The 27,478-nt window shown below is 54.6% G+C and overlaps 12 protein-coding genes across 12 annotated transcripts; 4 read left to right on the plus strand and 8 right to left on the minus strand.

Moving 5' to 3' along the window:
* Window positions 1-519: 519 nt before the first annotated feature.
* N7474_004482 (pH-signaling protein PalC) lies at window positions 520-2,171 on the plus strand (the record flags this gene model as incomplete). Its single annotated transcript, XM_057195897.1, has 2 exons — window positions 520-1,842; window positions 1,899-2,171. 2 exons carry the CDS (start codon window positions 520-522, stop codon window positions 2,169-2,171), a joined length of 1,596 nt encoding a protein of 531 aa, XP_057053293.1.
* Window positions 2,172-2,580: 409 nt separating this feature from the next.
* N7474_004483 (putative NADH-ubiquinone oxidoreductase 12 kda subunit) lies at window positions 2,581-3,107 on the minus strand (the record flags this gene model as incomplete). The annotated part of the gene is made up of 2 exons (XM_057195898.1): window positions 2,581-2,663; window positions 2,882-3,107. 2 exons carry the CDS (start codon window positions 3,105-3,107, stop codon window positions 2,581-2,583), a joined length of 309 nt encoding a protein of 102 aa, XP_057053294.1.
* Window positions 3,108-3,567: 460 nt separating this feature from the next.
* Window positions 3,568-5,072, minus strand: N7474_004484 (putative alpha-1,6-mannosyltransferase subunit; the record flags this gene model as incomplete). The annotated part of the gene is made up of 3 exons (XM_057195899.1): window positions 3,568-4,240; window positions 4,287-4,572; window positions 4,628-5,072. 3 exons carry the CDS (start codon window positions 5,070-5,072, stop codon window positions 3,568-3,570), a joined length of 1,404 nt encoding a protein of 467 aa, XP_057053295.1.
* A 770-nt stretch (window positions 5,073-5,842) lies between these two features.
* Window positions 5,843-9,017, minus strand: N7474_004485 (CAMK family serine/threonine-protein kinase; the record flags this gene model as incomplete). Its single annotated transcript, XM_057195900.1, has 3 exons — window positions 5,843-7,628; window positions 7,673-8,070; window positions 8,121-9,017. The coding sequence occupies 3 exons, from the start codon at window positions 9,015-9,017 to the stop codon at window positions 5,843-5,845; spliced, it is 3,081 nt and encodes a 1,026-aa protein (XP_057053296.1).
* Window positions 9,018-10,101: 1,084 nt separating this feature from the next.
* Window positions 10,102-11,367, minus strand: N7474_004486 (threonine aldolase GLY1; the record flags this gene model as incomplete). Its single annotated transcript, XM_057195901.1, has 3 exons — window positions 10,102-10,208; window positions 10,272-11,225; window positions 11,277-11,367. 3 exons carry the CDS (start codon window positions 11,365-11,367, stop codon window positions 10,102-10,104), a joined length of 1,152 nt encoding a protein of 383 aa, XP_057053297.1.
* A 463-nt stretch (window positions 11,368-11,830) lies between these two features.
* Window positions 11,831-13,504, plus strand: N7474_004487 (uncharacterized protein; the record flags this gene model as incomplete). The annotated part of the gene is made up of 2 exons (XM_057195902.1): window positions 11,831-12,111; window positions 12,166-13,504. The coding sequence occupies 2 exons, from the start codon at window positions 11,831-11,833 to the stop codon at window positions 13,502-13,504; spliced, it is 1,620 nt and encodes a 539-aa protein (XP_057053298.1).
* Window positions 13,505-13,739: 235 nt separating this feature from the next.
* Window positions 13,740-15,908, minus strand: N7474_004488 (RNA exonuclease; the record flags this gene model as incomplete). Its single annotated transcript, XM_057195903.1, has 1 exon — window positions 13,740-15,908. The coding sequence occupies one exon, from the start codon at window positions 15,906-15,908 to the stop codon at window positions 13,740-13,742; it is 2,169 nt and encodes a 722-aa protein (XP_057053299.1).
* Window positions 15,909-16,411: 503 nt separating this feature from the next.
* On the plus strand, window positions 16,412-17,328 carry N7474_004489 (PICOT family protein; the record flags this gene model as incomplete). Its single annotated transcript, XM_057195904.1, has 2 exons — window positions 16,412-17,200; window positions 17,257-17,328. 2 exons carry the CDS (start codon window positions 16,412-16,414, stop codon window positions 17,326-17,328), a joined length of 861 nt encoding a protein of 286 aa, XP_057053300.1.
* Window positions 17,329-18,022: 694 nt separating this feature from the next.
* N7474_004490 (putative Gamma-butyrobetaine hydroxylase subfamily) lies at window positions 18,023-19,435 on the minus strand (the record flags this gene model as incomplete). The annotated part of the gene is made up of 1 exon (XM_057195905.1): window positions 18,023-19,435. One exon carries the CDS (start codon window positions 19,433-19,435, stop codon window positions 18,023-18,025), a length of 1,413 nt encoding a protein of 470 aa, XP_057053301.1.
* Window positions 19,436-19,663: 228 nt separating this feature from the next.
* N7474_004491 (thiamine transporter TPC1) lies at window positions 19,664-20,704 on the plus strand (the record flags this gene model as incomplete). The annotated part of the gene is made up of 2 exons (XM_057195906.1): window positions 19,664-19,903; window positions 19,985-20,704. The coding sequence occupies 2 exons, from the start codon at window positions 19,664-19,666 to the stop codon at window positions 20,702-20,704; spliced, it is 960 nt and encodes a 319-aa protein (XP_057053302.1).
* A 335-nt stretch (window positions 20,705-21,039) lies between these two features.
* On the minus strand, window positions 21,040-22,804 carry N7474_004492 (tubulin alpha chain; the record flags this gene model as incomplete). The annotated part of the gene is made up of 7 exons (XM_057195907.1): window positions 21,040-21,501; window positions 21,575-22,056; window positions 22,104-22,175; window positions 22,228-22,315; window positions 22,372-22,525; window positions 22,599-22,657; window positions 22,793-22,804. The coding sequence occupies 7 exons, from the start codon at window positions 22,802-22,804 to the stop codon at window positions 21,040-21,042; spliced, it is 1,329 nt and encodes a 442-aa protein (XP_057053303.1).
* A 533-nt stretch (window positions 22,805-23,337) lies between these two features.
* Window positions 23,338-26,211, minus strand: N7474_004493 (Mechanosensitive ion channel family; the record flags this gene model as incomplete). Its single annotated transcript, XM_057195908.1, has 2 exons — window positions 23,338-25,518; window positions 25,573-26,211. The coding sequence occupies 2 exons, from the start codon at window positions 26,209-26,211 to the stop codon at window positions 23,338-23,340; spliced, it is 2,820 nt and encodes a 939-aa protein (XP_057053304.1).
* Between the last annotated feature and the right edge of the window lie 1,267 nt (window positions 26,212-27,478).

Below are 27,478 nucleotides of genomic sequence, written 5' to 3' on the forward strand. Positions count from 1 at the left end.
GGACACGGGAACTCATGCTTTCTGGTGCCGAACCCTGGATGGGCCGAGGCCTGTCGTCCCGCCCTGGGCTAACTGCCGATAGTCTCTTCCGGGGACACGTTGTTGAGAGTCAGTTTCTCTGACCCCGGACTGGGGTAGCTGGGGAAGGAACCTGGGAACCCAGGCATTATTATAGCCGCTAATGTAGTTAGATGTCGGGCCGTGGGAGATTCAGAGTTTCCACCAAATAGATGATAACAGGAAGGTTAGGCGGGATGGCGCAGAGGGATCTACCGCCAGTTAGCGTGCTCGGAGATCTATACGATTGGACCTATACTGTAGTGTTCTTAGATTGTTTGAGGTTAGTAGTTGCTTCTGTTGTATTGTTTATCTAGTATTAAATATCAGCCAACTTCCTGGCAAAGACTCAATAATAATCCAAGTAGGCTGTTCGTCCAAACCCAATGTTGTCTTGGCTGGCGGTGACATCAGTCCTCTCTCCATTCCCTGGACCTTTTTCCCTTCAACCTTCAACCCACCATGGTCTACGCATTCACCCTCCCGACCACCTCGCCTCTCTCCTTTCAGTCCTTCATCACATCATCCACACACCCATCCCTCCCCCAATCTGCCTCCACCGCCCGCCATGCCCTCCACCTGGCCCTCAAAGCCCACAAGCGCCTACCCCGCGGCGCGCGCCAGGACGCCCACCTACCCACCGTGCTCTCCACACTGACCGAATACGTACCGTACCTCTTTGCAATATCCCATGGCCTAAGTGGGAAACCCATCCAACATGAATCAAGCACCAACGCAGCTCCGCGCTCCGGCGAAGAAATCGAGATCACGCTGCGCGCAGAGATCGAGTCTGCCTGGCGTCCGACGTTGTCTTCTGCCAGCAGTCTACTGAGTAGTACCCCCGGTTCCAAGATAGGGGCGGCACGTACGCGGAATGGCCGGGTCATAGGTCGCGGCATTGACTTTGAGATCGCGTTCACGCTCACCACGATGGGGTATGTGCTGAGCCGACTGGCAAGGATCGGTATCGTGGATGCGTTGTATGCGTCCGCGACGCCGACGGCTGAGCAGCGCACTGCTGCTGTGCAGAGTGCCATGCGGAATTTGCTACAAGCCAGTGCGGTGCATGGGCTTCTTGCGTCGTCGCCTGCTTACACTGTCGCGACGGGACTAGCAGTGCCAGATCTTGACCCCGCAACACAATCTTCTCTATCGTCGCTCGCCCTGGCCGAGGCTACGTTGTTGGCCGTTCTCAAGGACGATGCCTATGTCGTGGCGTGCATCCAGTCCCGCAACCCGAATGACCGCGAGTGGATGGTGCGCGCGCCGGAGATACCCAAAGTGCGCGCTTTGCTCTTTGCGCGGTTATGTGTGCGTGCAGCCGAATATGCGGAGCAGGCTGCTGCGGGACTTGGAGCCGTGGGGTCTGTGCCTGGTCGCGGCGGCCGGGTCGATGATGATTTGGTTCGATATACGGGGGTTCTAGGCCGAGTGTCTCGGGCTCGTGCGTGCCGGTTTTTTGGAGTTGACGCCGAGCTGGCTGGCAAGATCGGTGAAGGGATCGCGTGGTTGCGCGCAGCGCGTACTCCGCTCGGACTGCGTGGTGGTGCAGGGTCATCCGCTACTGGGGCAGAGGAGTCTGCACCGGCGAAGGGAGGGCTCTCGCGCTTGAAGCGTGAGTGGACTGAGAGGAGAGAGGAGCGTCGCATCAGCAAAGATGCAGGTGGCGGGCGTGAGCGGAGCGACAAGGGCGGCGCCCTAGATCCCGGGGACGATGCTGGCCGCGATGAGGAGGGCCGAGTGATTACAATGCTGGAAAGCAAATGGGTGCATATGAACGATACGGTATGGTTTGCCTTGGCTCATCCACTCTCTGCGCTCTACTCTGACATCCGACCTAGATAAACACCCAGCTCATCCCAGCTTCGGCACCATTACTGTCGAACCTTCCTTCTGGACGAGATATACACTCCCCACCAGCACCTTATAAGCCACCAGCACTGGACGAAGACCAACTTGTTCGCATGCGCGCTCCGCCAGATGAGAATGAAGACCTGCATTTCGGAAGTGACCCAGACGACAGCGATGAGGATGTTTCCGCTCTCTCGCCGAGTCTCGGTCTGCCTGGCGGGTTCCCGGACCGGAGTGAGACGGCCAGTACTGCCTATTTTTGATGTTGATAATTTGATACCCAGTGTTCAGCGGATAGGAATAGGTTCGTTATAGATTAGGCCTATATACGAATCTACCGTCTATCCAGCCGCGGCAATTTGAGTAGATGTTTTTGTCCTGTGGGCGTGCACAGCTTGCAAGAATGACAGATTGATCCGAGTAATGAAAATGATATGATATATGTACAGTGCCAGCGAAAGAAGCGGACAATCCGCCCTATCCTACTGCATCCATCTCCGTGGAGTCCGGAGTAGTTTCGTCCCCAACCTTCAACACAATGACCAACATCCCATGAGCCAGTGCATTCTAATCACCTTCCACCGAGTATCCATTTGTCTGACAGGTCCACGTCCAGCTTCATACCGAGAGATAGGCGGGGACCACATTCACCGTAAGAAGACGAGCGCCAGTTTATGCCGACTTGGAATAGTAGTTCTTCTCCTCGAACAGATACCCCTTCACCTTGCGCTCCTTGATGAGCTCGAAGTATTTCTCTGTGTAGCGCATTGTGTTAGCCATTGCTCTCGATAAGTCCGTGGATTCATCCCAGTTTAATCACGCATAGCTCCTCGATCCACCCATCCAGACATGTTCACACCTCAAAACACTCAATCCACCTCCAAATCCCGCTCCACTACACCTCAAACCATGCACAAGCTCAAGGAAACAACATCGCAAACAGACAAGGGAACGGAGAAAGAGAATGACCTACCCCTCAAAACACCACACTTCTCAAGATGATTCACGCCCTCGCGCTGATAACACTTGCCAAGCTCCTCACCGACCAGACGGGCCATCATACTGCGTACCCACTGCTCGCGGATAATCGCATCACGGGCATTGTGCACGGCGACGTTGTCTTCGAAGTCGACGCCGTCGTAGGTTGGGGGCACGGTGGGCTTCTTGGCCAGGAAGGACGCGGATTCGGGGGTCGGCATTTTTCGGATCGGGTCTTTCGGGTGTGGCGATGGGGGTTTGTGGTGGTGGAGAGGAGGTGAGGAGGACGGTGAGGTGTGGAAGAGGGTGTGGCGGGTTCAATTGGGGGTTTTGGTCCGGGAGAGCAGGATTGGTGATGGAGTTGAGGGTGTCGTTGATTGATGACCGGGGACCTGTGATTGGTTGATTAGGAGGCGGTCAGATGGACGACAACTAGTCCGAATGCAGAGATCACGTGAATCTGTACTCTGCAGAAGACAATATGAACTGAGAGATGAACTCGCGTATTATTGATTGATTCATTCAAATGAGAAATATTTGCATCAGATTTATAGATGTTCGACTACAAACCCTAGCCAACGCCACCAGCAACTCCACGCAAGAAACAAAGAATATACAGGCAAAGAATCCACACCCACGCCGTGTTATGCAGAAGAGAAGAAAGGAAAGCGTAGACATAATTCATTCATCATCGTCGTCGAGCGTCACAAATGGCCCTCGCACCCTGTCGATCAAGGTGTTGATCACATCCTTGAAGCGCTGCCATAATGTCCGATTGAGACGATTGCTTATCTCGCGGTACGTATATATCTCGGTCCAGCAGTCGCGGCCGTAATTGCAGCCCGCCATATTGACAACAAAATCGCGTGCGTTCTGCTGGTAGTGCACGACGGGGTCCTGGCCCTCGCCGCACGCACCGGGCGGGAAGGAGTTGATGCTGCGCTGGGGCAGGAACCCGACGCTGCTCCGGATCCAGGGCTGGCTCTGGTAGATGTACTCCAGGGCGTCTTGTTCCTTGTGCTCCCATGTCATGTGCATCTGCTCGTACATGACGGGATCCCACCAGGCATCGAGGAGTCGCTCTGTCCAAATGGATCGCCTGACGAAGAATGAGCCCAGGTTGAAACCAGAGCAGTCTTGCGTTAAGAGCATATTGAGAGAGTCAGGGTCCTCGTCGCCCTCGAGGGCACGTCCGAGGTCATCTAGCCAGAACTCGGGCAGGGGGTGGGCGATCTTGAGCGGGTTGAAGTCGTTGATATCACGGTAGACGTGCGACTCCAGGTCGTTGAAGATGTGACTTTGCAAATCCGTTCCGTATTCCATGATCCAGGTATTTAGATCCAGCCACCAGAACCTGATCCCGATCAGCATGAGTTTGAAGTTAGATAAAGCAATCTTACCATTCCGCCTGCGGATACTTGCGCATCGCCTCGCGGATCACATCGGCCTTCTCCCAGTTCTCGCGCCACTCGTGCGAATACCGTTTCTTGGCTAGCATATTGGCCACCTCCAGCTCGTAGCCCCAGCGGCGCGCATACTTTTGTTTATTCCAAATACTGTTTCGCTCGATCGCCCACTCGCGCGCCCCCTTCAGCTCCATCACGCCGCCCTCGACATTGGACCCGAGAATGATCACAAACTTGCGCCCGCCGCCGAAAGGTGATCGCCGATATGCCTGTATGAGCGCTGCAAGCAGTTAGCTTTATTTGTTCTGCACGCGCCCCGAAAGTGTAGCACCTACTCGTCCACAAACACATATACCCCAACCACAGCACAAATAACCCCAACAGCAACCTCGACCGCGGCCGGCGCATCATCCTCCCCAGCACGGCGATGGGCCCACGGCCAACGCTACCCGGACGCCAAGAGGATCTCCGCCCGTACTCATCTTTATCCACATAGTCGCGCGCACGTGGTCCGGATCGAAAGCTGGGCAAACGAGCCGAAATGCGATGTTTTTGTCGCGAGAAGAAGCCCGAGTTGCGCGTCGAAAAGGACGGATACCCGCGCACCTCGTCGCTTTTCGCTTTGGCGGTCGCCCAGGACACGTTGGGAGACAGCGTGCCGGGTGAGGGCGAGTAGCCGCCACTGCGCGGCGTGGAGGTGCCGCTGCCCGGGGCTAGGCCCGGGCTGGACCACCCTCCGCCTCCGCCCGGGCGCGGGGAGGGTGATCGCGACAGGGACATGGAGGGTGTGGTGTGGCGTGCCACAGTGTGGGTGATCGGAAGTATATGTATGTAGGGAAATTGGGGGCAGGTGAAGAATGGTGGTTGTACCGATCCGAAGAGGCGAAGGAAAGGGACAGATGGGATGGAATTGATGGGATGGATAGGGTGAGGTCAGAGCGACACGGGGAACAACCAAGGGGGAAGGAAAGAAGAAAGGAAGGGCGCGTCGGTAGTTAAAGCAACCTCGCCGTTGAAACTCTTAATGTGAGACTGCCGAGCACCAATGGCGCACAGACCCACGTGTCTGGCCAGCGCGAGACGGATGCAGCGACAGTGACATGAGTATTGGGGACAATGTGACCTGGGGTATCGATGAGCCCACACTAGGTACCATCCAGGCATCCTGTAGGACTGACAACGGTTTAGAGTAGTTATATGTACTCCAGCCACAACATCTTTGGACGGTCCTGCAGGTCATCAACCGACGCTACGGCAGATCGCGAACTTTATTTTCGCCCAATCTGTCTACACTAGGACCCTACACCCACTCCGGCCGTAAGCCAAAAGTACATAACCAGTCCCCCTCCGCATCCGGACAATGGCCTTGTCACTCGGCCCCATGGTCTCCACCAGATCTCGAGAAAATCTACGACTTAGATCTCCGGCTAATCCTAACGCGTGCAATTCGTGTATCAATCTATGTCATCGCCCCGCAACCTAGTCCGGGCACACGAGCGCAAAGAGAGAGAGAGTAGAGATCACAACAGATGGAACCCCCCAATGCTATTCTATTCGTCGGCCCCCTTCACCTTTACCGGCCGAACAGGCATCCGATTTGTAACCCCATCGTATTTCGTCGTGAGCACCTGGCGCACCACGAGCCCGGCCTCATGCGCCGGCCGGGGGAATACGCTTTCACCGTGGTAAAATTCGCACCGCAACTTCAGGAACTTGTCGCCATGCTGGTAGACGGTGATGATATCGCCCGTGTACAGCTTGCCGTAGCTCAGAGCCTCGTCCTTGCGCAGTGGGACGCCGTTCACCCAGATGCCTTTGCGCGCTTTGGTAGAGATAATCGCCATCACTCCCGGTACTTGCATCCAGTCTTGGCCCATTGCGATTCGCGCCTCCAGGGCGGGCGCCCAAAAGGTCAACTCTAGTGCATACGCGGGGATGCGCGTGTCCAATGGGTCTGGGTGTCGTACTGTGGCCAATGGACCGCGGCCCCATGAAGTCATCCGGTTTTCCAAGCGGAGGGACACGTCAAATATAGATCCCGGGAGGCTAATCAGCCTGCCCAAAATTGGCCGGGGTTTAGTGAACTCCGAGTCTGAAATGGCGGATGGGAGGCTTGGCTGATGCACAATTGGAGATGATGGTTCGGATGGAGCAGCCATTTGCTGCAAGATGGCCCGCCCCGTCTGAGCGTCGAGGGTTACTGCCAATTCGTCGTCATAGCCACCATCCTTTGCTTGTTGCTGGGGCGCAGTGGCCGAAGGTGAACGGCTGTGAACACTGGATTCTTCACTGGCCGTATCAGGAAGCGCAATCTCAATGCGGCGCGAGATCTGGGGCGCTTTGGGTGTTGTCTCGTGCGCGCTGGAATGAGCTGGACGTGTATCACTATCTGTAGTCGCGGGCTCCATGGGTTCTCCAGGACTGGCCTTCCGCGTCGATGTCTCGTTAACCGGGCCGGCCTGAGTCTGAGGAAGGGTAGGGTGCGAAGAATTCATATTCAGCCGTCCAACGAGATTCTCCGCTCCCATCAAGCTGGGTGCGGTTCCACCGATTGGGTTCGCCGGGAGGGAAATGATCGAGGAGACACTACGGGCTTCGCTGAACGACTCACCGGAAGAAATGAAGTCGTTAGGGTCCAATTCATCCCCGGTGTATGGATCCGCATTGCCAAGGGCATGGGAGCTGCGCAGAGCCGACGAGGTGACTTCGCCAAATAGCCGTCTCGCATGCTGCATAGTGACTGTTTGGCTTTCGTCAAATAGACGCCTTGCATTTTGCTCTGCGACCACTTGCTCATCCTGGAAACTCTCAATGTTGGGAAGAGAGGGATAGCGGATATCAGACGGCATGTATTCAAGGCGAGGTTTCTTGGCGAGGGCCTCGTTGCTGCTGCTATTTCCCTCCTTATCAGCTTCCCACGTGTAGTAGGCGAGATCATCGTTGATAGACAGTTGAGACGCATCCAGATCCTCCTCTGCATCTTCGCCAATGGCGGGTAGGCCTTGCGGAAGGTCAGTAAGAAGGGAATCGTCGTCATACTCGTCCACGTCCGGAACGCTGGCAATCCAGGGGTGCTGGAAGCACTCTCTTTCTGATGGACGGGAGTGAGGGTCACGGTTTAGGAGGTGTGAGACGAAGTCAATGCCTGATTCGGACACACCGGCTTGACGCAGGACGTCGAAATCAGCCTCTGTTGTCATGATGGTGCGCAGCATCTGCACGCCTCGATCTTGCGCGGTCCCCGTGTATGGAGGAACTCCAGACAGAATGTGGTAGAGCACGGCACCAAGGGACCACATATCTACGGATTGGCCGTAGGGGGATGTTTTCGGTGGCCTGCAGGTCAGCAAAATTTCAAAGCTAAGGAAAGCAGAACTTACGGATCTCCAACTCGGCGTCTTTTGCGGACCTCGCCTCTGTACATCTCGTAGTCTGGATACACCTCAGGTGCACAGTAGAGTAGCGTGCCACAGAAGGTCTTGAGGAAGGTTTCCTCTTGTACCACCTTAGACAGCCCGAAGTCGGAAAGCTTGACTCTCAACGGGTCGAGGGATGCGATCAAGATGTTGTCTGGTTTGATGTCGCGATGGGTGATGCGGCGTTTGTGGAGATAGTGGAGTGCCCGTAGGATTTGACGGGCTACCGTTCTAACCATTTCCTCCGGGATTTTGCCATGGCTTTGCAGATATGTGGACAGCTCGCCCCCAGGAACATATTCCATGATAATGTAGATCCAGCGATCATGCTCATAGTGATTAATGTATTTCACGATATTCGGCTAGACTGTAGTCAGTAATAGCTCGGAAGTATATGGCATGTACAACTCACATGCCGAAGGTCTCTCATGATTTTCATTTCATTGTCGACTTTCTGATCCAAAATGCCATTCTTCATGAAACGTCGCTTGTCGAGCTCCTTGGCTGCAAAGATTGTCCCATGCTGCTTGGTGGCCAGCTTGTAGACAGTTGCAAAAGCCCCCTTTCCGATCTGGCCAGTCACATTGTACATCGAGCCGCCTGACCAATGCATGCCAAACGTATTGGCAGCCGACCACGACAGAGTGGGCGGAGTTTGGGCGACGTGCCGCGTCCTATGCTGCACAGCACCGGCGTGTCTCTGGACCCGTTCGAAATAGCGAAGCACGTTCTGCGTGTACTGCATATTGAATCCATCCCGCGATGGGATCCGGACGATAAACCGCACTTCATCCGAATTTTGAGTGCCACTGACCAGATTAATGACAGAACCGTTGGTCAGCATCCGGCTGTTGTTGTCCTTGTCTCTCTTGCGCAGACGACAGTTGTCTACGATAGTCCCGTTTGTGGAGGTGTCTTGCAACATGATGATCCCGTCACCGGTGAGGTAAATGCGAAAGTGCTTGTTGGAGACACGTTTAGCCTCATCGTCGCCTGAAAGAAGTATGTCGCAGGAAGCACGATTGCGGCCAAAGCAGAACCCCAGGCCCAGGTCGTGGACATCCGAGGACAGTCTCAGCGCGACATCCAGCGAGGCCGTATCGGAGCTTTCGTATTCCAACAGATCCCGCTGGAGTATATGCTGGGTGCCATGCCGTGCCGTTGCTGACACCGCATCATGAGCCGTATGGGAGGTGGGATGAAGGATACAGATGATGTCCGCCAGGTCTGTTTCGTGGAGTCCGGAATTATTCAAGCCCACCCGGCGGGGGTCAGCACATGGCTGAGTGGATTCTTGTGTTGCCTCCATTTTGTTTTGAGTATGATGCAAATGATATCGCTAATGACACGGAGTAACAAAAGAAACAACTACTGCTGGGGAATCTGACGAGATGGGGTATATGTGCTGATGAGAAAAAGGCGATATGGGCATAAAACGATCATAAATAGGGTTTTGTTGGCTTGTCCAAATCAGTGAGTGAGCGAGGGCAGGGCCAGGCGAAAAAAGAGACAGGTCCGGAAGATCAGAACTGTCACCTGGGCGAGTCACCCGGGCAAGGACACACCAGAGGTAGGCAACCCAAGTCACAGAACTTGCCCGCAGGTGTAGCTGGCAACCGCGTTATTCCTGAACGATCGGGGCTGATAGCTGCCAACAAAGCCCTCGGATCGGGTTCCCAAGAGTGTTCGTTGTCTCGCGCTTCACCCAGACCAATCTGATAGCAGGTGTCGTTGATGATCTCGTCGATTGAGGGTGACAACCAGTCCCAACGATCCGCCAAAAACAGACAGCCTCCCCGAATGTTGTAATTGTCGATTGATCGGTATGAGGAGGATGGAGCAGCTGGTCAATCGGCAGCGCTCCAGCTGTTTGTCGTCATTGGCGACCGTCAATCCGACTCAAGGAAAGACACAAAGCTTGGCAAGTTGTGGCGACCGTAACACGGAGCGTATTTCTGTCGAAAGGATCTCCAACGGGTCAGCAGCAATTTCTTGGATGTTGAGGTAGGCCCGTCTCAGGGTCGAGTGTTTGTATGACCTCGAGAACCTCGGACAAGGAAATTTCACTCACACACCGAGTTGCCTGTAAGCCTGTCTGTCCACGGGGAGAAGGGATTGATGCGAGGCAGGGGACAGACCAGAACGCGGGCGGTCGGGAGGCAGGTGAGAAGCGTCGTCCGAGGAACAGCCCAGGAACGAGACGAGTCTCGTCTTTAGACGCAACGCCTCAGGCAGCAATCGTGTTCCTGAGGCGCTAAGAGCTGACTCATCCGTCCCTGCAGGCGGTGATTGGCTGGAAGAGCTACTGCTAACCGTGGATTCTACTATACCTGATGGATCTATAGGATCTAAATAAATATCTACAGACAGAAATGACAGTATATACACAAGACTTATTTCATTCCGTACGGCTTGCTCGTATCGCCGCTGCGTGCGAAATCACCCTTCATTACCGCATCAAACACCTGCTCCAGCCGTGCAATCGCCTCCTCAGACACCTCTGTGACACCGTCAGAATTCAAGTCATTCCGCAAAAGAAAAGAAAAGAAAAAGAAAGACGTACGGTAGTGGATGACCAGGCGGTTCCCTAGGAGTTGCAGTCCCTTTCCCTTGCCGATCTCCGGCAGATCATTGGGTCCCACCCCCGAGGCTTCCAGATCCAACCAGACCATGTTGGTCTGTACGGGATGTTGCAGTTTGCCTCCGCGGCTGGTCCACATATCGGCAACCTGCTTGGCCTTGGCATGCGTTGCCTTGAGCTTGCCCTCCTTTCCGCTAGGGTCTGAGCCGAAAGTCTCCTCGACGGCAACCCGCGCCGCAGAGGCTATCACGCCGGCCTGCCGGGTACCACCGCCAATCGACTTGCGGAACCAGCGAGCTTTCTTGATGAACTCCTTAGAACCGACAATAATACTTCCAATGGGTGCGCCGAGTCCTTTCGAGAAGCACAGACTGATGCTATCGAACAGACCGCAGTACTCAGGCAGGCTGCCGGCTCCGGACACAACAGCCTCCCACAGTCGCGCACCATCCAGGTGCACCTTCATGCCATTGGCATGTGCCCACTCGGAGATGCGGCGCGCTTCGCTCAGGGGCATGATCATCCCATCGAGGGTATTCTCCAAACTGATCACCGCAGTCGGGCAGAAGTGGTCGTTATCGCCGAGCACCGCGTGCTTCTGAACATCCTCCAGGGTCAAATAAATGCCATTTTTGGGTATAACTGTCTGCACGGTAGCCCCCGTCCACGAGCTGACTCCACCAGCCTCGTATTTGACGATGTGGGATCGGTGATCGCACAGGACGGCATACGGCGGTTGCACCAGATGCGTGCGAAGTGCCACCTGGTTGCCCATGGTGCCGGACATAACAAGCAGACCTCCCTCATGTCCTGTCCGCTCGGCGACATAGTTTTGGAGGGAATTAGTGACCGGGTCCTCATTGAAGACATCGTCAAGCAGAGTAGTCTGGCAAATCGCCTCGAGCATAGACGGGGTAGGCTTCGTCATGGTGTCGCCTAGAGTTCTAGTATTTAGCAGAGGCTCAATTAGGTTGGGTGAAGACATACTTCGAAGATCGAACTCCGCGGCGCCAGCCCCGTGCCATGAGCTGTTGGCGATAGAGGCTTGGGCCATCGCGGCCGTAGAGAGGTGGGCCATGCTGATCCGGGATAAGGCTCTTGCCCTAGGAAGTATAGATGGCAGCGCGGGGCGTGACCTGAAGAGAAAGCGCGAGCAACGACTCATTGAAGGACAGGAGATTGTTGAGTCTGAGGACGACTGGAGGGGAACACTGATAAGGTAGTCACGTGACGCGGGGAAAGGATCGGGTATTTTGCAGTGATATACTGCGATGCCGCCATAGAAGGTCTATTGGGCAGAATAATAGACAGGTGGCTCTATTACGCTACTGTCAATTGTGGACTATAATTGTAGTACTTGGTCTGTGTTTGTTTGATGCCGAGGCAGCTATATGAAATCCCAAAGCGGGTTAGCACAGGAACGGCCAGGGTCTCGACTGCTGACTCAGCATCTTGATTTCCTCAATTACCCTTTTCCTTCACATTTCCTTCTCCGAACTCGACTCCCTTCCATACTCCCTGTGCACTTCTTCTTCGATAGGATGGACTTGACCCATCTAACGCGCCCCGCGATCCTGTGCCAGTGCTCGCGCTGCTCCAGCTCGCTGGCCGCGCTGGAGAACGAATGGGCCCGACTCTCGAACTCATACTCGATCGCGACGGCATGGCTGAGCGTCAACCTTCATCGCATCTCTGTCTCCTCTGAGCGCAAGCAGATCCCGAACTCCTCTGATATGAGTCTCCTACGCGGTCGCATTATTCAGGAAGTCTTCTGCAAGCTGTGCCAGCAGAAGCTTGGAGTTTTGTGCGCCTTGGATAATGGGTAAGTTGGTTAGAAAAACCAGTTCGGTATCAGTTCTGACAAGCACATTTTTAGACCGAATGTCTTCTGGAAGATGGCCAAAATCGCGTTTAGGGAAATAGTTACTATGCGAACGGTTGAACCGATCTTCGACAACGCATCCCTCAGCAAATTGACCACCCCGAAAGAGCCTACACACCGCGATCGCAGTAGCATTCAAGAAGGGGCTTTAGTACCTACCGGACCCGCCGACATGACTCCCGAACCTCCTTTTTCTATGCAACGGCAGATGCAGCACCAGGGCCGAAGTATCGATCAAATCTCCAGCTCGGTAAATAACCTCCAGGACACGATGATGGATCTGAAACACTCTTTCACGTCGCTGCGCATCGAAATGAACGGGCCAAATGGCCATATCGGCGAGAATGGCGCACATAACTTCGACATGATCGCTACAGTCTTGAAAGAGCTCAAGTCCAAGTCGGAAGAGATTGAGAAACTGAAGCTGGAAATTGAGGCGCTGAAGCTCAAGAATCGCTTTATGGGAGGGAATCAAGAAACCCCAACAGACAGCTTATCGGTAGCAAACGGCGCGCTTCCAGTGGTTCGGAGTCCAGGCTTACTGCAAGCCGGCCGCAAACGAGCTTGGGCCGAGTCCTTCCAGGGCGAGCGTACCCAGCCGATTGCCGACTCCTTTGATGAAGAGGACGATATGTTGGATGATGTTTCGCTGACCGACCTGCCCATTCACTCTAGCCGTGTTCCGCTCAAGGATCCGCACAATGTCAATGGCGACCAAGAGCAACCCGGTGTTGTGTCTCCAAGGCTCCACATAGAAGCTGGCCGGCCGTCTGGCCTCCCATCTGTCACGGCCAGGAATGAGCAAAGCACGGTAAAGCGCCCGCGACTTACCCAGACCAACGATGAATCGCCTCAGCCAAACCCACCGCAAAAAAGGCCCGTCGGTCGACCAAGGAAATCTGTCAGCCAGTCAACGAAGCCGGACATCTCGCACGCATCGAATGAATCTGTATCCGCCGATCCGACCGAAGCTATTGAATCGGCGCAACCCCAATCCACCCCTGCCCCTCGAGGAAGGGGCCGTCCCCGACGCAGCACAACTTCAGGATCCCGACCTGCTTCACCTTCAGCCCGGAATAACGGACGATCAAACGTGGAGGGAAAGGACCAGACGGGACAGGAGACCTCGCAGACGGCATATGGCGGGGAAGCAAATCACCAAACTGGCAGAACCCCGGTTGAGGAGCAGAAGAACGGCGGAGGCTCTACCCAAGACACTCTAGCCGAAGCTGCAGTGCACGACAAGCGCAAGGCCAAGGTCGCGGCGCGGGACGTCATGACCCGAATGGCCATGCAGCACGAAGAAATGATGGAGACGGAGGGGGCGCGATAATGATCACCAGTCGAGAATGTGTACGATAGAAGGCGTGTTATGAACCAATGCCCCCCTGGACCCCCTCCTTTATACTGGGGGTACTACCACTCCGTATAAGTATCGTGGATCCAAACATATTTAAACCCCGACCGTGTGAGATACTTGCCGGGCACACAACGCGGATACAATTGTCTGAGACATAGATCCAACCGTATCTAACTAGTGGCCAAGCCACACCATGTCCTCTATCTATCTATTTTATACACATAAAGCCACAGCCCTCGCGGGCTCGCTCACATGCTTTCTTCAGGGCCTGTTCCTCCGCATCTGTCCATTTAACAGTTAATTCATCCCATGGCACGCGAGAGGTATTGAACTCCTCGCGATATTTCCTGTGCATAGCCTGCAGACGGCCAACCTCGCGCGGATCACCTGTTCCGGAGTAGACCATGAACAAGGTGCAAGGGGGCAGAGAGTCGTAGATACGGGCGATGTTGGAGACGGTTTGGGACACGGTTTCGGAGAGGGTGGCGGTGTTGCTGCCGTCTGTTTGCGAATCTCCGTTCGTACCACCTGCCGTAGTGGTCGGGGTGGTTTCTTCCGGTGGCGGGACGATGGTTGTGGACTGGTTGGCATTGTCCGGGTCTGGAAGTCGGTTGCACCACCCGCGCAGGTATTCGAGTTCACGCAGCCGGCCCCAGACAAAGTCAACGCCGCCGCCGGGAATGGAGTGGTTGGATTCGTCGCCGTTGATGGCGGCGGAAATACCGCTGACGACGCTGTTGTCGTCGCGGCAGCCGATCGAAACGGTTGCTTGTGCGCCGAGTCCGCGTTCCGGACTGCCCCAATCGACGACCGCACCAGTGCGTCCCCCGCTTGCGTTATCAGACTTAAGCCCTGGCCGTGAGGATCGGGATAATCGACGGAAGATGCTCTCATTTGAGGCTTCGCTGGTGCCCCATCGTTCGCCCTTTTCGCATTTCTGTTTGACGAGTTCAAGAACGGCTTTAGCGTCTTCAATTGAGTCATGGCCCGTCACTCCCTTTTGGATCTCCTTGCCCAGGTATTTCTGCGTGAGCCATTTCAAACTGCATTTGAGCGGCGGGCCGCGTGGGTGTGGATAGGTGATGGTCGTGTCCACGATGAAAGGGTGTGCGATTTTGAGGGCGTTCAAGTCAGAGTCGAGAGAATGGCCAACCAGAATGGTACGCGGAGTGAGAATTTCCAACAGCCGTTGTTGAATGTCGCTGAGAGTAGTCGTCACCGGATCCAGTAGCTCCTTAGTGATACCCGAAAAGCGAGTTAAATAGTCAATGACTGGCCGTGGGGGCTTTACAAGCTCGTCCATCACGACCTCCCCGTCCCAGCGGACCAAGCTGATGCGAGTGAGCTCCGACTGTCCGCCCTCCGTGAGGCACATCTCACAGTCGAGTGCGAGCACTTCTCGTCCGGCTGTCATGCTGCCCTTCTCAATCTCAGCGTCAGGCACGTTGCCAGCCTCCAGATTTGGAACCAGCGTATCCACCCATCCGTCCTCAGTAGACTGACCAGCTCGCTTACGAGACTCGGCTGCCGCCGCCTTCTCTTCTTCGGATGTGAAGAAAGCGGGATGTGGAGCATATCCGTTTTCGCACAGTTGTTCGTATGTGCTGATAAAGGTCGTAATTGGGGTCCGTTGAGACGAAATGCTCTTGTCGACCCGGGGTGGCCGTACGCCTTTGCGCTGTCCCTCGTCCTTGTTTTTTGGTAGGGAGGAAAGCAGGATAGCCTGAAGTGGTGAATGAACTTTGTTGTATTTCGCGTCTCCTGGGGCCCTGACTGGCCAGATATGAGGAAACATGTCTGCGAGTGGCTGTAAGGGTTCTGGTAGGGTATCGCGCGAGAGAGATTGTGGGTTGAATCGATGCGAACGGTCTTCGAGGGGCAGTCCTTGCTTCCATCGTTGGAAATCCGCAGCCTTGGTGTCTGTCGTTGATTCGCGGTCGTTGGCACCGTCCTCTTGCCCAGTTACTTCTCGAATTGCTGTTTTCTCGGGCTCTAAAGGGATGGTCCCGTCAAACATGCCCATTTCCAGTCCTGGCACCATCAGCACGGCAATCTTGCGCACATGGCCGGAGTGCTTGAGCGAGATCCACTGCGGCGCAATCCCATCGGCGAAGCAATATAGAAGCAAGCTCTGGAGGTCGGCAATCCGGACTGACGATTGCATTCGACCCTCGACATAGTTCAGGGCTGGGTATTTGACCTTCTCCCCATCCACCCTCTTCTTCTTTTTTGCGTGGCCAGGCATACTCGTCGTCGTGGTCTCGTTGTCCTGCAGACGGGACAGTGTCTGGGCTAGCCCGAAGTCGCTGCCGGTGGAGGGATCCGCGATGGGGGAGTCATCTTCGGTGTTCATGCGCTTCCTCTTGTCACGAGGCATTGTCTGCGGCTGCACGAGGGGCTGGTCGGGGACGTGGAAGCTCTCCGATTGCGATTGCGAATAAATTCGATTCCTTGTCACGTGCTGATAAACCCGGAGATACAGTGGCCTTGTTGCCTGAGGTGTGTGCCCTCTTTTCTCTTCGCACTCGAGTTTCGATCATCCATCCATCCGTACTCTTACTCCGTTGTTTCTGGAATTTGTTTGCTTCTTTCACATCCTTAGCTTCTCATTCCTCCGAAATTTCTAGTTCGATACGCACAGTTCCATTGGCTGACTAATCTCCGATCTGATAAGCCCGTGATCGCCGGTGGTGCTTGTCCGGGAAAAATCGCCTCCGTCACGCCATCGCTTCACTCTACAACAATCGCAGCAGACACAACTCATCTTGGGCTGTCTATACGATATCTGCTTCTCACCAGACCCACGCTCAAAATATCCCCCGCTTCTAGTCGGTAGCCACCGCGTCCTTCCTACCTCCTGCTCGCCCACACATCCCAACTATGTCGGCGCTCACCGAAGTCACATCCGAGGCGGACTTCTCGTCGCACTTGGCCTCTCTCGCACCTTCTGCACTTGTCGTCCTCTACTTCCACACACCATGGGCTGCTCCCTGCACCCAGATGCGCGCCGTCCTCGATGCCCTGGCCGCCCAGTACCCCGCCGCCGCCCCGCCCACCATCTCCTTCCTCAGCATCAATGCCGAGGAGCTCCCTGACATTTCGGAGGAATATGATGTCTCTGCTGTTCCTTTTGTCGTCTGCGTGCGCGATGGCCAAGTTCTCGATTCCGTCAGCGGTAGCGACGCCATCAAAGTGCGCGACCTTGTCGAGCTGCATGCCGGCCGCGGCACCACCGGTCCTATCGATGGAGTGAACAGAGCCAACATCCCGCCTCCTTTGTCTGCTGTGCCCCGCGATGATGCACCCACAACCGCCACTCAGGCACCAGCCTCCGCTGTCGATGGCTCAGCCGGCCCCGCTGCGAACGCTACTCCCGTCGCCTCAGCCCCGGCTCTGACTGCAGAGCAGACGAAGGAGGCGCTCTGGGCACGCCTGACAGACCTTGTCAAGGCTGCTCCGGTCATGCTGTTCATGAAGGGCACGCCCAGCTCGCCTCAGTGCGGGTTCAGCCGGCAGTTGGTCGGCATTCTTCGTGAGCGCAGCGTCAAGTATGGATTCTTCAACATCCTGGCCGACGAGGATGTCCGGCAGGGCCTGAAGGAGTTTGCCGACTGGCCAACCTTCCCGCAGTTGTGGGTGAGCGGAGAGCTTGTTGGTGGATTGGATATCGTATGTTTCTACCCTTACTCATCCGTTGAATCTGCTGCTAATCGTATTTGGTATAGGTCCGCGAGGAGATCAACAGTAACCCCAGCTTCATGGAAGAATTCTCTGTCAGCAAGCCTGCGGCCGCTTAGTAGTTGGTTGTCCTTGCGCGATACCCATCCTGTCCTCGGGATTTAGAAGATACAAAAATCAACCATAATGATACACGTCTTTACCTCAAGGGATCTGTCTACCTTACATGGACACAGTACCATCACTCTATCTATGGTGCCTGATCTATACTTCACCGGTTCACCGATTTCCCTTCCAGTGGAACCGAGAGTTAGCCTGCAACAATCCGTCCTATTCGACAACTTTCAGTTGGGCCGAGTGACATCCCACTGTTACATACTGATCTCATAGATGGCAGTCTAGGGCCCCCATCTTGGCGATGACATTGGCTCGTAGAAGGATTCTCCCAACCCTCTGGGTCTTCGACCTGTTTGGGCAGGTCTATGTGATGAAGGATCTTGGGACGCGGATGAAGTAGATGTTTCTTATGCTTTGTGTTTGCTGTCTTCAGTTCTGATGGTTGGAATCCAATGTTTTTATTCAATCATTCCATTCGGCAGCGTGTAATACGCAAGTGTTTCTATCATCCGCTCCTCTAATTCTATGTCTAAGAGAGATAAACTGGTCGTACAGACATGAGATGAGATAACATATATGGCAATGAGACAAGCGTTCGCATAACCCCGTTGTCCGCGACCTTCTCATTCCATTCTGGCAAAATTGCTAGAGCTTCCCGAACTCTGCTTGGAAAGCTCAGCCTCTGACAGCTATCGACTAGTCCTCGCTGGCATCGTCGGGAGTAGAATCCGCCGTCGCTGGAGTTGCGTCTCGCCAGACATTCGGATACTTCTTCTGGCACACGGCGTATCGAGACAGCATAGCGTCTTCATCGACATACGCGCCCGCGAGCCACCTGGAGCCATCGGTGGTATTGAAGTGATTGCGAGCATGAGCAATGCGACGGTTGTTGAAAATCACGCACTCGCCCGGGTTGAGCTTCAATTGAAAGATGTTCGACGGCTTCTGAAGCTGTTTTGCAAAAACTCCAAGACTTTTCATGAACCTATCTTGGTCGTCTTTGGTTGTCTTTGCGAGAGGCAGTGCGGACTGGAACGGCGGCGAGTAGTTGACATACTGCACGAATTCTCCTGTGGCATCCATCTGGATGACGGGCCGTTTGTTGTGGTAGATATGGTTGTCATGCTGGTACTCATACGCAAGCTCCATCTGTGTTAACAGGTCGTAGTCTGACTTGGTTCCCCGCATCCGCAGCCAATTTACAACGTTGAAGGTATCACAGAACAGGGACTCGCCCCCCTCGCATGAGTTCTCGAGGCAGTGCAGTAGCTGGAAGCCCGGCGGCTCGTTCATGTACACCAGATCCATATGGAAGCCGAGGTGCTGGTTGGTGTATGCGACGTTCTTGGCCTGCGGCACTGTGCGCACATCCCATGTTGACCCGTAGAAAGTATTCCGCAGGGGACCCATGCGCGTGGCAATCTTCTCCACCATCTCTCGGGACTCGGGGATATCCTTAACAAAAATCAAGCCCAGGGTTTGGAGACTGCGCATGGCCGCCGTGAATTTGACCTCGTCGTCCATGTAGTCTTCGAACGAGACCCAATGTTGCCATCGCTGCATCCGAGCGTTATGCCAAGGACGGACATGCCGAAGATTCTTCGGGTCATGTAGCGCTAATGTGACCGGCCGTTCCAGATAGTCTGGATCGAAGCTCGAAGTGTGCGATTTTCCGTATCCTGGGATATCGTTTTGCCATTGGATGACTAGCTTCTTATTATCCCATTCCACCCGGCGTGGAGCAACATTGGGTGGAATGTCACTTGACCGGAAAGAACGCTGCTTTGAGTGTGGGTCGACACATTGAGGACATTTGCACAGATCTCTCAGATAGAAGTAGGTATACATGTTCTGCTTAGATGTGCCATTGTACACAAACAGTCTGTCCGATTCGAGCCTTAATTTGGCATCATTGATGAGATTCTTTTCGCATTTAATGACATTTGTCGTTCCGGGCTGGGAAAGCCACAGGGAGGAGACCTCTCCGCCCGGGCGAAGGGAATCACTCGGGTCCCCCGTATGTCTTGCGGCAGCGGCGAAGCCGCACCGGGGAGCTTGCGAGACACCGCGAGCAAGGCGAAGGAGCGCCGGGGCCCGTCGATAATACATGGAGGAACAATGGAGGGCCAATGGCTGGGCAATGGACGAAAAAGAGAAGAGACCAAGAAAGAAGCAGAAGAAGAAGCGGAAAGCAGCATGTGAAAGCTTGCTTCCCCGGAAAGACTGAGCCTTACGTAACGAGTTATGTCGGATTTTCAGGTTAAACTTGGAACCAACAACAAACAAGAAATGGCGCTTCGACGCTGAACTGCCCCATACCATCGCACTCACTACCTAATGTCGGCCGGGGGCGAGCATCTCAAGGATGAAGGCACCAGGCGCCAGGTCGTGCTGGCCGGCGGCGCCGCCGGCCTGATCTCGCGCTTCTGCGTGGCGCCGCTGGACGTCGTCAAGATCCGCCTACAGCTGCAGGTTCACTCGCTATCGGATCCAACGTCGCACAGATCGGTGGCAGGGCCTGTGTATAAGGGAACCTTGTCGACGATGCGGGCTATTGTGCGGCAGGAGGGGATAACAGTAGGTGTCCCTCTTATCCCATCGGCCATTGTCCATGGTGGTCTATGAGCATTGTCTGACCTTTTCTTTTTTTTCTTGTAGGGCCTCTGGAAAGGCAATATACCCGCCGAAATGATGTATGTCTGCTACGGCGCGATCCAATTCACCGCATATCGCAGCACAACCGAAGCCCTCGCCCAGCTGGATCCGCACCGGCTCCCGCCGCCCGCGGAATCCTTCATCTCCGGCGCCGTAGGGGGCGGGATAGCCACCGCCGCAACATACCCGCTCGATTTACTACGCACAAGATTCGCAGCACAGGGAACAGAACGGATATACAGGTCTCTGGGGGGCTCGATTCTCGAGATTGCACGTCACGAAGGCGTCCCTGGATTCTTCCGTGGCTGCTCAGCGGCCATCACGCAGATCGTGCCGTACATGGGTTTATTTTTCGCGACGTACGAGTCGCTAAGACCTGTAACGGCGCATTGGGAACTGCTTCCCTTTGGGACTGGCGATGCGGCCGCTGGTGTTGTGGCTAGCGTGCTGGCTAAAACCGGTGTGTTTCCGTTGGATCTTGTGCGGAAACGACTGCAGGTGCAGGGTCCGACGCGTACCCGCTATGTTCATCGCAATATCCCCGAGTATCGCGGCGTCGTACGCACTATTGGTATGATTCTGCGCACGCAGGGCCCGCGTGGTCTGTACCGTGGCTTGACCGTTAGTCTGTTCAAGGCGGCGCCGGCGAGTGCAGTTACCATGTGGACATATGAGCATGCGTTGAAATTGATTCAGGAAATGGAGCTGGCTGTGGAAGCATAGAACAGGAACTTTGCATCATCGGATATTCGGCTGGGGAAGCATTCAACGGCGTTCTTTGGATTAGGGATGGAGATATATCTCTACGGGGCATACGGTGCCAAACTTATAATGAAAGCATGGGTAATCTGGGATAGAATAATTTGACTGATTTTGAACATCCATATCATAAACTGTGCCAACAATTGTCCGAACACAAAGAGCAAAGAACGCTGGAAGAGCATCGGCAAAAGGGGTTGTCGCAACGGGAGAGGGGCAAGACATGTCTGAGGGAAGACACGAAGAGAATCAAAACAGCAATAACATGTGCGGCGAAACACGGTGTGGAGAGATTTAGCTTAGTGCTCCTCGTCCTGTGACTCCACGACATCACCAGCGACCTCTTCGTAGTCCTTCTCCAGAGCGGCCAGATCCTCACGAGCCTCGGAGAACTCACCCTCCTCCATGCCCTCGCCAACGTACCAATGCACGAAGGCGCGCTTGGAGTACATGAGATCAAACTTGTGGTCGAGGCGGCCCCAGGCGTCAGCGATGGCGGTGGTGTTGGAAAGCATGCTCACGGAGCGGTCGACGGGGGCAAGCTCGCTGTTAGGGACACGCGTGGGCTTCTGGTAGTTGATACCCAGCTTGAAACCGGTGGGGCACCACTCAACTAAGTTGAAGGATGACTTGGCCTTGAGCGCAGCAACGGCCTGCGTGCAGTCCTGGGGCACAACGTCGCCGCGGTACAGAAGGGCGACAGCCATGTACTTGCCGTTGCGGGGGGTCGCAAACAACCATCTGGTTGTTGGGCTCGAAGCCTATGCAGAGTCAGTATCAAACAGCAGCTACAAGCCACGGGGCTGGCTTACACTGGAAAGTGAGATCCTGGACCTTGAAGCTCTCGTGAGTGCTACGGTTGCTGGATATAACCGGGGCGTACGAGATCAGCGGGTAGTGGATACGCGGGTAAGGCACCAGGTTGGTCTGGAATTCGGTCAGGTCGACGTTGAGAGCACCGTCGAAGCGCAAGCTGGTAGTGATGGAGCTGACGACCTGGGCGATTAGACGGTTGAGATGCTCGTATCCGGGGCGCGGAATGTCCAGGTTGCGGCGGCAGATGTCGTAGACGGCCTCATTGTCAACGAGGAAAGTGCAATCAGAATGTTCAATAGTGCTATGGGTGGACAGAACGGCGTTGTAGGGCTCAACAACTGCCGTAGACACGCGGGGAGACGGGTAGACCGCGAACTCGAGCTTGGCCTTCTTGCCATACTGGCTGGAGAGATGCTCCAGCAACAGAGCGCCGAAGCCAGAGCCAGTACCGCCGCCGAAGGAGTGGAAGATCAGAAAGCCCTGCAGGGAAGAGCAGTTGTCTGGAATCCACTTAGCGCGTGTTAAAGACCAAAGCCGGTCGTCTTACCTGCCATATGGCGAATGCGGTCCATGACCTCATCAACGAGCTCCTTGCCAACGGTGTAGTGACCACGGGCATCTGTTAGTTGTTAGCATTTTTGTCCCCATAAACTTTGCCGAGGGACGCGTACAGTTGTTGGCAGCGTCTTCTTTACCACTGATCAACTGGTCAGGGTGGAACAGCTGGCGGTAGGTACCAGTGCGGATCTCATCGATAGGCTATTGTAGGCAGGTTGTCAGCCAATATTGGGTGCTTAATGTGCATTTCTAAATACCGAAGGATCCAGGTCAACGAAGATCGAGCGAGGCACGTATTTTCCATTGCCTGTCTCAGTGAAGAAGGTCTCAAACGAGCCACCCTTGCTGATCTCGTCAGAGTTGTCCGGGTCGACCTGGCCGTCAGCCTTCAGTCCGTGCTCGAGCAGGTACCTTCGTTGTTGTGTGAGTGATCGTCGCGGGAAGTGGGGGAAGTAACGGTGAGATCACCGCTCGCGATACTTACAGTTCCCAAGCGCTGTTGCCCAGCTGAATGCCAGCCTGGCCGATGTGCAATTGGCAGACCTAGTCGAGCCACGCGTCAGTATTGAGTTGGGGGGTTTTCGTAGGTGGGTGGGATGAATGGGCGTTGCCATGGCCAGGACGGAGGCTCATTGTTGACATGGTTGTAGATCAGGGGAATAGGTTGGGGAAACTTACCTCGCCACGCATGGTGATGAAATGATCACAGATACAAGAACAGTGGAAAAGGTGGGAGAAACCAAGAGAAGTGTGATGGGGGAAGAAGAGGAAAAGAGAAAATGTGGGGAGGAAAGTGGAAAGTGGATGAATACAATTATACCTGGACGAGATTCCCAATGGTTGAATTATTGTCTCACAATCTCAATCAGAACTGAAGGTACATGAGACATCGGTAGCCTTGGAAGTTGTTTGAAGCTAATCGTAAACCCGTAAGGAAGAGAAAGATTTATTCTATCAACACCGAAACAGACCGTGTTTAAACCAACACTGGAACTATTAACAACAGCACCCGCTCAACCCGAACAACACTGTATGCAAATGGGCAAAAAGAAGAGATGGTATGTATCAGATCGTTAAGATTTAACATGGATGAGAAGAAAATATGTATCACAGAAATTATGAGAGGCCCATTTCGGGTTGGGCATGTGATGGGTATGTAGATCAAAGTGTGTAGACAGAGAGGAAAGGAAGGAGGTTATGTTCAAAGATGGCAGACATAGCATCTAATACTGCTGCGTCGACATCGGCGGAGGCGGAGTAGCTTGGCCCTGCTCCATCAGATCGTCTCGATCAAGATCACGGCTGACGCCGCCACGATGCCTGAAAAAGCGATTCCGACTGGCCGATGAAGCACCGCTCTTGAAGCTCTGTGCGTCAGTCGACCGGCGACCGAACTCTTGGGACTGGGCAGCGCTAACATTGGAGGGACGACCAGACCGAGCAGACGGCGTGCGGCTGCGACGTTCCGCTTCTTCCTCGGCAACGTCTTGCATGCGGCGCTCGGCGGCATCGCGGTTGGCGGTGCGGACGACGTCGTCGATGCGCACGCCGCGGTCTTCAAATACATCGCCCATTACGTCGCCAGAGGCCATGTTCGACATCCCCAGGGAGAAATCGACGTGCTTGCGCTGCGAGACGGATGGGCCGCGGGCGCGCGCGTTGGCTTTGTCCATGCCTTTGCGGAGGATTGACGGGTGGCGGAGGGCGCTGCTGGTGCCGGTGTTTTCGGAGAGAGAGGTTGTGGTATCGTCGTCGATGCGGGTTTCCGGTTCTTCTTCGATGATTCGGTCGTCGTCCTGCCGGGGCGGAACGGGGGCCATCATGGGAGCATTGCCGTAGCTGACATGGAAGGGAATGTCGTACTGGGCTCCCTGGAGGTTCATGCGTGGGCCCTCGATGCCGATCTCTTGCAGGGCAATCATGAGCATGCAGATGAATTTGTTGCGGCGCTGCAGACGCAGACCCTCGTTCTGCCAGTTGGACTTGTAGAAGAAGACTACGTTGAGAGTGACAGAGAAGTTCTCCGTCACCTCGCGCAGCTCGGTGATGATGTTGCTCTGGAAATCGCGCTTCTCACTGCGCACAAACTCCAGAAGCCGCTGGCGCAGATTGTCCATCTGCTCGATGGTCGTGCCGTACTTGATGATGATGGGGATTGCCTCGGCGAGGGCACCCGAGCGGCGCTGGTTCAGAATAAAGAGCGTGTTTAGGTAACTGTTAGGTGCCTGCACGACATGGCCCTGCATCTTTTTGAACTCGGTGTACAGCAGCGTAATCTCCTTGACAAAGTAGTCATCGCCCAAACCAGAATCACCGGCGTTGCCGTAGATGGTGACGCGGTCACCAACATCGAACGGGTGCTTGATAAAGACGAAAATCACCGACTGGAGGAACTCCTGTGCGGTGGCAGAGAACAACCACGACAGGGCCAGAAGGCTTGATCCAAGAGAAGTGAGCACGCCGGCCGCCGAAGTCGAAATCAGCGACAGGAACACCACCACGACGATGATAAGCACAAAGAACATGAACACATCGTCCAACTTGGACACGACGGAATCCAAATCCTTCAAGGAGGCTGTGATCGATTTGCGCTCGCGACCAATGTCAACACAAACCGCCTCTAGCTCCTCCATGGATATATCACCGTTCAAGTCTCGATCAAACATGGTGAAGGCCGCTTCAGCCTCGTCGGTATTGTCAAAGGCTTCCTTCAAATCGCCGGCGAACACCGTGTCGAAGCCATCGCGCACAAACGTGCGGTACAGACGACGTGCCAGGACCTGGCAACCCGACGTAGTGCGCAAGAGGGTCAGAACCACCTGGTACGGATCGGTGCTGCGGTTGACCTTCCGGCCGGTAAAGTCGGCAGCAACAGCGCCAGCCACATCACCGACCTTGTTGCCCACCTTGTTCAAGGCGCGATTCGCCACACGCTGGGCCTTGTCGGCGTAGTGCTGGGGAGTCTTGGTACCAGAATCGGATTCGGGCCGCTTTTCCTCAAAGGCTTCATCGTTCTCTTCAATACGGGCGCGCGACCAGTCGTACAGCTTGGTCAGACTGCCGATCTGGAACTTGTTGATCTCAATGCGGTCCGCGTAGGTTCGCAGATGGAAGCTGATGGCGATAAGCTGGATGATGATCTTCTCGATGAGGTTCAGGATCGTCCAGACGAAGATGACAATGATGATCTTGTTCATGGTGTTCTCCCAGCTTCTAGTGCCGCTGTCACCGTTCAAATGGTGGTTCTTCATCGTGGGCAGGAACGAGATCTCAATGGCCAGCCACCAGAGAAAGAGCGCAGCATGAAGCTCGAGCTGCTTGGCCATATCGCGCCATTTCTTCGCGTTGTTGGTAAAAATGCTAGCCGTCGTTCCAACAATCAAAGGCAAACACTTCCCAACAATCTATACCCTTCATCAGTAAAAATATGTCTAGTACTGCAAGCAAAAACCACTTACCCGGCCAGCCCAGAGCGTCAACCAAACAATCTCCAACCAAATGGAAAACCAGAGTAACCGAACGCCACCAACAGTGGCATTCTTGTATTTAAGCGCGCCAAGGAGCAAGGGAATAAGGATAATAAGGCACAACGGCGTAATGTAAGTAAAGTAGCGAACGATGAAGCTCGACTCATGCACCTTTTTGATAAAGACGGCGATCGTTGTATTAGGACTCTCAGGCGGCTTATAGATAGCGGCCTTCTCATGCAACGGATTCGTCGCCTCGTCGAACTCATCCACGGGCTCGGAGCGCCGCGAGCGAGACCGATTGATCGACCCGGGACCACCGCCGCCTTCGAGCCCATCCTCGCCGCCCTGCGTGGACCGTGAGACGACGCGCTCGGCTTGCAGGAGCATCAGGTCATCCTCCAGTCGGGTAGCACGCTCGCGGCGTGCCGAGGGCGTGCGAATTGGTGGCTGGGCCTCATCTTCGGCGGTGCGTGTTGTGTCGAGCTTAAGGCGGTTGGTATCGGGATGGTCGTTGATGTAGGTGTAGGTACCATCGTCGGATGCTGGGGAGAGCTCCTCGCTGTACTTGTACTTCTCCTTCTGGTCTTCCAGTTGCAAGGCCTTGGCCTCGTCAGTAGGAGTCGACATGGTGGTGGCGCCGTGCCGGGGAACTTGGAGCTTGGGCCTCGGAGATCAGCCGGAAAAGAAGCGAGTGACGGGGTTGAGAACCAAGAGAGTGTGTGGCCAAGGCCAAGGAGAGCGGAATCACGAGAGATGCAAAAACGAAGGGAAAGAAAGAAGGAGGAAGCTGCCCGGTTAAAAGAAGCAGTGAAACGGAGTGAGTGGAGCAGTGGAGTGGGTCGAGAGGGGACCGAGTCTGGACTCATCGATCACCGATGATAATCGAGAACAATAACCATAATAATGATAATAAGAATAATAATGATTATGGCAAACAAAGTGCAAAATCAAAGATCGAAAAAAGGTCCCTAAAGGCAATCTCTGCCTACCACATCCTCCGCACCCAATCACTTGCTCATATCGGGTATCGGGCCCCTGGACAGACCATCCGGCTCCAACGCTGACAGGCCGCCACGGGCCCACACGCTGCTAAATCCCCACCGAGTGGCGGTGATGACGACGGGGGGAAAAAAAAAGAAAACGGTACTCCCGTAAAGGGGCGCGATCTGCATGGAGCCCGAGGATGTGGCAGAGTCTGGCCTGGTCGCGCACAGATATCTTTGTTCTTGTTGTGAGTGCTACTATTTATGCCTGTGGTGGTTTCGTGGTGGATATACAAAAAAAAAATTGGGTATCACTAGAGAACGCCCCTCGCGCCACTGGGGCGCCCCCTGCAGGGACTAGATCTATGTGAGCTAGTATGTCAACAGATAGATTAAAGTATCTATTCTTGGGACAGTTCTATTCTTACAGCAACCGGGAATCAAAGTATGGAGCAGTGAGTGCCAAAAGGAGACGGTCGGACATGATGTATTCGACTACTGTACAATTCGATTTCAGTCGCTGCATACTGCACCCCCGCCACGACGATCCTCTTTCCGCTACCTATCATCGATTGGCATGGTGAGGGTCGCTAGGATGTGTCCGGAATCGTCGAGTGAAGCTAGACTGGGATGCGCTGCAACAAAGTCGGTGGGGGAATCAGAGCCGGCGAGTGAGCGGCACAACGCCAAGAATTGCCAAGAGGGATTTCCAACGAGTTGTGCCGTGAGTTGTGTAAGTCTGGAATTGTACATTTACAGGTGGTATTGGAAAAAGCCAAGGAAGGAAACAGCGTCAAGCTGGTGGTGCATTGAGTAAATAATTCACACTTGAAAAATAAAAAAGAGAATAACAACCGATGGAGAGTCCTATTTCATGTGAGAAGGGGGAAAAAAAGTAAATGCCGGAACAC

Source organism: Penicillium riverlandense (assembly GCF_028828495.1).
Source record: "Penicillium riverlandense strain IBT 135883 chromosome Unknown utg000003l_segment0_segment0, whole genome shotgun sequence".
NCBI lineage: Eukaryota > Fungi > Ascomycota > Eurotiomycetes > Eurotiales > Aspergillaceae > Penicillium > Penicillium riverlandense.